General features: G+C 39.8%; 1 protein-coding gene across 1 annotated transcript; it reads right to left on the reverse strand.

Annotated features, from left to right (window-relative positions):
* Window positions 1–585: 585 nt before the first annotated feature.
* LOC101021925 (olfactory receptor 5A2) lies at window positions 586–2,887 on the reverse strand. Its single transcript, XM_003909788.5, has one exon. The coding sequence runs from the start codon at window positions 2,228–2,230 to the stop codon at window positions 1,256–1,258; it is 975 nt and encodes a 324-aa protein (XP_003909837.2). The 5' UTR covers window positions 2,231–2,887; the 3' UTR covers window positions 586–1,255.
* Between the last annotated feature and the right edge of the window lie 5,480 nt (window positions 2,888–8,367).

The following is an 8,367-nucleotide window of genomic DNA, read 5'->3' on the forward strand; positions in this document are numbered from 1 at the left end:
TCTGAGAAAATGTAGAGGAGAAAAATCATTTTCTTCAATTCCTTGGCTAAGTTCTCTTCTAGAATTAATCACAACCCTGGTAAAAATAGAGAACTTTTCATCTCAGATGAGCGTATGCTTCTCTTTAGATTCCTAAGAAACTTTAATTGTTGGTTAGAAAGCTGTCACTTTGGGCTTAAGCAATAATTCCTTGGTTTTATTTAAATTGTTTTAGTGGCCTCTTTTTGTAGTTGATTGAATTGGCCAAAAGGTTGTTTGTTCAGTCATTAAGGACTACTATTCTTGCACTGTTATAAAAATATTCCTTAGACTAGTTAATTCATAGAGATTTAATTGGTTCACAGTTCTTCACGCTTTACGGGAAGCATGGTGCTGGCATCAGCTTAGCTTCTAGGGAGGCCTTAGGAAGCTTACAATCATGGCAGAAGGCAAAGGGAGAGCAGGCACATCACATGACAAAAGCAGGAGCAAGAGAGAGAGAGGCAGAGTGAGAGGAGAGAGAGAGTGACAGGGGGTGGCGGGGAGTGCTACACACTTTTAAATGACCAGATCTCACAAGAACTCACTATCATGAATACAGCACCAACCTATGAGGGATCCACCCCCAGGATTCAAACACCTCCCACCAGGCCCCACCTCCAGAACTGGAGATTGCAATCAGACATGAGATGTGAGTGGGGACAAATATCCAAATTACATCAAGGGCCAAATCAGAATTCTTGCTTTAATGCATCTAAAGAGTATTAAAACTCCCCCATCAGTCACAGGGCCTCCTATGGCCATGATTCTGAAACACGGGAAAGTGTCTGCCCTGTGGTTTTCATGGGCTCTAAAGCAAACCATTTGAGAATCTCAGAAGAGGGAAAGGCAACTATGTTTAGAAAAACATCATCCTCTTCAGGTCATTATACCATGCTGTACCTTGAAGATCACCACACTAAATGCTGGACTAACATTTTTTCGATGATTTTCTTCCTATACATACAAACTCTGTTTTGACATTCCAGGACGTGTTTTGTCATGGTGAAGTTTTCTGCTAGGCAGAGCATTTAAAATCTCAAACTATACAATGCTATTCATTTTACAAAGCAACAATGGCCAAAATGTTTTCTAATAGCCAACAGGCAAACTATTAGTGAAATCTTAAGAAGGAGGGGAAAAAGCCTGATTCACACAATTCATTCTATAGATCAACTAGTTTAAAATTACGTAAATGCCTGCATAACTGACCCAGCTCACAGCTTCATTGTAAACATTAGCCCAAGGTCATAAAAATGAATGGTCCACCATGAGAAATCCCGAGGTCCCTTTCCATGGCTTTCCTCATGGCATTTTTAATCTCCTTATTCCTAAAACTGTAGATGATGGGATTCACCACAGGGATCACCAAGGCATAGAATATGGACACCACCTTGTCCCTGTTTAGGGAGTAGCTGGAACTGGGTCGCATGTACATGAAGAATCCAGAACCATAGAAGAGGATCACAGCAGTCAGGTGAGAGGCACAAGTGCTGAAGGCCTTGGTCCTACCTGTAGCTGAGCTGATCTTCAGAACAGAGGCAACAATGTAGCCGTAAGAGATGAGGACCACTAGTACAGACACTATTCCAACGAGAACACCCACTATGAAGGTCACCACCTCGCTGGTGAAGGTATCAGAGCAGGACAGAGCCAGGACTGGAGGGAGGTCACAGAAAAAGTGGTTGATCATATTGGGTCCACAGAAATCATGCTGATAGACAGAGTATGTTTCAATGAAAGAGCTAAGGAATCCACCCACATAGGCGCCAACCACCATCTTTAAACAAAGGGTATGGGATATGAGGACTGTGTAAAGCAAGGGGTTGCAGATTGCAGCATACCGATCATAGGCCATAGCTGCCAGGAGAAAGCATTCAGTCAGCCCCATCCCACAGAAGACAAAGTACTGAGTGGCACAGCCAACAAACGAAATGGTTTTCTGCTCTGTGATGATGACAGAGAGGATCTTGGGGGCAGTGGAGGACACATAGCAGATGTCCAGGAAGGACAGGTTACTGAGGAAGAAGTACATGGGCGTGTGCAGGTGAGAGTCCATCCTGATGAGAGCAATGAGGCTTAAGTTCCAGGTCAACGTCAGCAGGTAGAGTCCCAGAAATAACATGAAAAGGAAAATATTTATTTGAGGATGGTCTGAAAGTCCCAGGAGGATAAATTTTGTCACAATTGTGTTGTTCCTTCCTACAGCCATAGGCCTGCTTCCTGCATAAAGGAAAGAAGAATCCCGTGGTCAGTTAAATTTTGTTTGTTATTGTAAGAGTGGGTATTTCCTGGAAGATCATACAGTCAGCACCCAGTTAAACAACACCCAGTTAAAGCCCAGCCACCTGCCAGGCAAAGATTTTTCAGAGGAAGTCAGCCTAGGATAATCCATATGCTCTATGTTTGTTGACCAAAAGAGAATCCATCTAATAATAAAGTAGAAACTGATTGGGAGTTAGAAGCGCGAGTTTTGTCTTCAGCTCCATTCATAACTTGCTGGGAACTTTGGAAAAGTCATTTCTCCAGATTCTCATTTTCTCAAATGGGAAATGAGAGGGTTGAATCAGATGAATTTGAAGTGTCCCTTTGGACTTAGGTTTGCTATGGCTTTTTTAGACTTTCTGACTTGAAAATAAAGTATAAATAAATAAAGTATAATAAAGTTAGCCATTTTTATGCATTATAGATCTTTAGTATAAGAACTCAGAAGAAGGGAACTGAATACAGTGGGCTACAATTTTTGACATATCCCATTTTGTGGGAGGAAATCCAGGCAACAGTCTAACAATCTATTCTTCTAGGTAGTAAAACTAAGTGGGAAAAAAATATGTGTGTGTGTGTATACATATTTGTGTATATATGTATACTTGTGTGTGTATATATAGATATATATATGTTATACATATGTGTGCAGGGATAATTGTATATATGTGTATGTTTGTGCACATATATACACACACACACTTATCATGTTTAAGACCAGAACATTTATTCTAATTATATAATGTTCTTAATAAAAGTCATTGCACAAAATTCATAGAATGATGAAAATTTCAACTAGCACAGTCGGCACAATTATAGGAAAGAAGGGATATGAACAGGTCTCCATGAAGGGGAAAGGGGAGCATTACCTAAGCTGACTGAGATGGGCTGAGCCATTGTGGTCAAGAACCAACAGCAATCAATATTTCCTGGGCAAGAAAAGCAGCAGGGAGAAGAGGGTTCATTCAATATTTAAAGACAGTGATAAGCAAGGGACAACTTTGATGTCATCAGGCCAGATCAGACAATCACTATGAAGACAAGAGGTAAGCCCATACATATCTGGCAGTTAAGAAAGACAGACTGGCACTGATGTAAGATCAAACTGAGGAAACAGGCCAGGCGCAGTGGCTCACTCCTGTAATCCCAGCACTTGAGAGGTGGAGGCAGCCCGATTGCTTGAGCTCAAGAATTTGAGACCAGCCTGGACAACATGGCAAAACCCTGTCTCTACTAAAAATACAAAAATTAGCTGGGCATGGTGGCATGCTTCTGTAGTTTCAGCTACTGGGGAGGCTGAGATAGGAGAATCGCTTGAACCCAGGAGGCGGAAGTTGCAGTGAGCTGAGATCGCATGCCACTGCACTCCAGCCTGGTGACTGAGCGAGACTCCATCTCAAATAATAATAATAATAATAATAATAAAATAATAATAATACAAAAATTAGTGGGCTGTGGTGGCACATGCCTGTAGTCCCAGTTACTTGGAAGGCTGAGGTGGGGGGATCACCTGAGCCCAGGAGGTCTAGGCTGCAGTGAGCCATGACTGCACCACTGCACTCAAGCCTGGATGACAGAGTGAGACCCTGTCTCAAAAAAAAAGGAAACTTTTTTTAAAAATTAGGAAATACAAATGGGTATAAAGAGGCAGAAATGCCCTGAGAAAGAAGACTCTGGTGAAATTAAGGTTACTGTATTTTATTATCTGCATGGAATTTGTTTGCCCATGCATGTTTGCACCCAATGGTAACTGTGGTTCTCTGTCATTCATCATATTAAAAACTTCTCCAACTTTGTGTTTTTTACAAATTTCTAATCTCCCTGCAAGTCACTGGTCAAGCAGTCAAAACCAAGACGAGCCTAGATTGATCTTCACTAAAACATCAATCTATTTAATCCTATCAGAAAGGAAGTAAGATGAATTTGTTATCTCTTATCTTGGTGAAATCTTCCCTACCAGAATTTAAGTTACTCAAAGACAGGCAGAGAGTTTTGCCCATTCTGTTTACTGATCTAACCTTGTAACCACCCAATGGGTTCACCTTGCCCACTGCCTAGACAGAGCTCATTTATCAAGACAGGGGAATTACAATGGAGAGAGAGTAATTCATGCAGAGCCGGTTGTGCAGGAGACCTGAGTTTTATTATTACTCAAATTAGTCTCCCTGAGCATTCAGGGATCAGAGTTTTTAAAGATAATTTGGTGAGCAGGGGCTTCGGAAGTGGGGAGTGCTGATTGGTTAGGTTGGAGACGGAATCAAACGGACCCAATTGAGTTTTTCTTGCTTTCTTCGGTTCCCCGGTGGGATGGCAGAACTGGTTGAGCCAGTTTACAGGTCTGGGTGGTGTCAGCTGATCCATCTAGTGCAGGGTCTGCCAAATATCTCAAGCACTGACCTTAGGTTTTCCAATAGTGATGTTACCCCTAGCACCAATTTGGGAAGATTCAGACTCTTGAAGCCAGAGGCTGCATGACTCCTAAACTGTAATTCCTAATCTTGCATCTAATTTGTTAGTCCTGCAAAGACAGACTGGTCCCCAGGCAGAAAGGGGGTATCTTCAAGGAAGAGTTGCTATTAATTTTGTTTCAGAGTCAAACCATGAACTGAATTCCTTCCCAACATTACTTCAGCCTATGCCCAAGAATGGACAAAGATAGCTTAAAAGTTAGAAGCAAGATGGAGCAGGTAGGTATGATTTCTTTGACTGTCATAATTTCCTCAGTTATAATTTTGCAAAGGCAGTTTTATCATAAGTACAAAGAATAGGGCCTGGGACATAGGTGCCCAGTAAATCTTTTGTTGAATAAATAGATTTTTTTTCCACCACTTATCCTCAAAGTTTGGCAGAAGGGTTTGGCCTATGACTTACTATATTTGGCCTGTTATTATTATAATAACAAAACATGTAATATATAACTAATCACAAACAATAATCATATAACAATCATAATATAATAATATAATCAAACACTTATTTAGTACTTATTGTGTGCCAGGTACTGTTTGAAAGGCTTGATTTCTATAAACCCATTTAATTATCCTAATAGACTCAAGAAGTGGCAGCATTACTCGGCCCCTTTTACAAATAAAAGGCAGAGTAGGCTGTAAATGTATAGTTGTGATTTGCCGCTGGATGGATGAGGTACGAGGGAATGAGCTGGACTTACTGGATTACACTGGGCAGAAGGATCCTTCAATCTTGTGCTACAAGAGAAAAAATATTGATTGCTTTGCTGCCATAACATCTTTTGCAAACTAGGTCATCTGCATTTCCCACTGCTCCATGACTGGTTTCTGGTTCCATCAATTTCTTATGCCTTGGCCTCATGTAAATAGTAAACCATGCTTCTGGAATCCCCGCGCCTTTGTTAACAAGTCTTCCAAATAAATGGGCTGTGGGAGTTCATTATTTTAATGGGCAGAGGTAGCCACATTCTTTCTCCAAGAGGCTGCCCTCTGCCACTCACTCCAGGGTCCAACATAAAAAGCCCAGCAATCATTAGAGCTAAACATTTCTGAGCACTAATTGTTCCCTGGAGTGGTGGCAAAAAGGGCCAACCGCTCATCACAGGAGCCTCTTTCCATCCCCCTACCTATTCTTCTCTGAGCTTTCTCTGATTTGAGTCCAGGAAAACTCCCTGCTGGGTTAGTAGACGCCTTTTGTTTAAGAGAAATTTCATCAGAAATAAACCACACATAAACACACCAAGCCTTGTACTGAAATATACTGGTTAGAAACACATGTTTGCAACACAGAGAATTGGGTTTAAATTCTGGCTCTGCCCTTTTATCAACATAAACATGTTCAACGTTGTTTAATGTCTTAAACTTATCAACTCCCTCATTTGTAAAACTGGTGTAACAAGAATACCTACCTCAAAAGAGTTGTGATAATTAAATAAGCTGTGAATAAGGTAGGCATAGCACAGTGCCTAACAAACAGAAATCACTCAATGAATGTAAACTAATGATGTCATTAACTCTGTTTCTTGGGTCATGGCCAAAAATGTGTCTCTCCTTTCTGTCTTTTTCTTGTGACTTATTTGTACCACGATAAAAAGATGTCTTTTCTCTTTATTTTTTTTAATGAGGCTGGATGGGATGAAGGGCTTGATGGGGCTCTTCTTTTCTCTTTTTAATATTTTGGGTGCTACTGCCAGCAATGCCACTACCTGGATGTGCCACTGTGGGCAAGTCAATTAACCCCTCCAGTCTGAGCGAATTGGGCTCACTCTCCAAGAATTCATCCAGCCCTGAAAGTCTGATGTTTCAAAACATTGATTTCCTGTTTTTTGAAATGTTTTCTTTAGGAATGAAGTTCATAAAAAATGAATTAATCTATTTCGTGGAGACCAAGTTAGCAATCCTCAGTCTCAAAAGAAATAAAATTAAATGAGAGAAATGTCTTCTATATAAAGGGATATAATTACTGAGACTCTTGACTTACAAGGTAATAAGCTTAATTTAGGAAAGAAATTTAGTAACTAAGATTGTTGAAAGAAAGGAAGGTAAATGGCTTCAAGAATCAACTGTGAAGATGAAAAGGCAAGGAAGTTCTTCATCAAGAGAAACATTCTTATCTAAGGTTGAAGATAAACTATTCTAGGAAATTCTGTGCTGAAAGAGTAAACTCCAACTAATTTATGAATGAGTTTTGATACTGAGTTAAGATCTGGGGAATTTAAAAGGTAAATCACACAGTTATGATCGATACATTTTTCTAGGATTAGAAAAGGCTGATAAGATAGGGTAGTGATAGATTTCATCTATCATGGCAACTCTGATTATAGTGATAATGACTATCTACAAAGTAAGACTGAAAATCTTAAGAATAAAGAGCAATAACGTCTTTTGCACCAATTTGGAAGGAACTGGAGGCCATTATTCTATACGAAGTAACGCAGGAATGGAAAACCAAATACTGTACATTCTCACTTAAAAGTAGGAGCTAAGCTATGAGAACACAGAGACATACAGAGTGATATGGACTTTAGGGCCTCAGGGGGAAAGGTGGAAGTGGGATGAGGAATGAAAGACTACATATTGGTTATAGCATACACTGTTTGAGTGACAGGAACATTAAAATCTCAGAATTCACTACTAATAGAATTCATCCATGTAATCAAAAACCACTTGTACCCCAAAAGCTATTGAAATAAAAAAAGAACAAATTATAAATTAACAATGTCTGCATTGGACAGAAAAATGCAGAATGAGGACTCAGAATGTATTTATTAACCTAGTCTATAAGAAATCTGAGAATGAGGAAGAAAGTCATCCTACTAAATCCATCTGGATAAAACCATAAACTCTTCATGCCCTTACTTTCAAAAATCAAATTTAATCAAAATAGCAGAAGTTTAAGTGAACATCAGAAAGTATCCAAGGAAATATGTTACAGAACAATATGAATATATTTAATATTAGTCAAGTGTACACTTAAAAAATAATTAAGATGATGTGATGGTTAATTTTAGGTGTCAACCAGACTAGATTAAGAGATATCCAGATAGTTGGTAAAGCACTATTTCTGGGTATGTCTGTAAGACACAGGATGTTTTGAATCAGTGGACTGAGTAAGGAATATCCGCCCTCACTTAATGTTGATGGGCACCCTCCAATCGGTTGAGGGTCTGGAAAGAACAAAAAAGCAGTGGAAAAGTAAATTCCCCGTCTCTCCTCTGAAGCTGAGATACCTTTCTCTCATCCTTTGATATCATATCTCCAGGGTCTCCTTTGAAGTCTGGGATTTGCATTAGTATCCCCTTAGGTTATCAGGCATTTGGCCTCATGTTGAGAGTTACACCATTGGCTTTCTTGGTGTAGGGGCCTTTGAACTTAGAGACTGAACCACGCTCAGGAAGTCAGGATTCTGTGATTCTTCAGCTTGCAGATGTCACATTATGGGACTTCTCAGCCTCCATAATCTCATGAGCCAGTTCTCCTGATAAACCCACTCTCACCTATCCATCTGTTAATATCTGTCCATCTGTTCATCTGTCTGTCTGTCTGTCTATCTATTAATACATCCTCCTGGTTCTGTCTCTCTAGAAAACCCCAACTAATAAATATGGTAAATTTA

This window comes from Papio anubis, chromosome 12, assembly GCF_008728515.1.
Source record: "Papio anubis isolate 15944 chromosome 12, Panubis1.0, whole genome shotgun sequence".
NCBI lineage: Eukaryota > Metazoa > Chordata > Mammalia > Primates > Cercopithecidae > Papio > Papio anubis.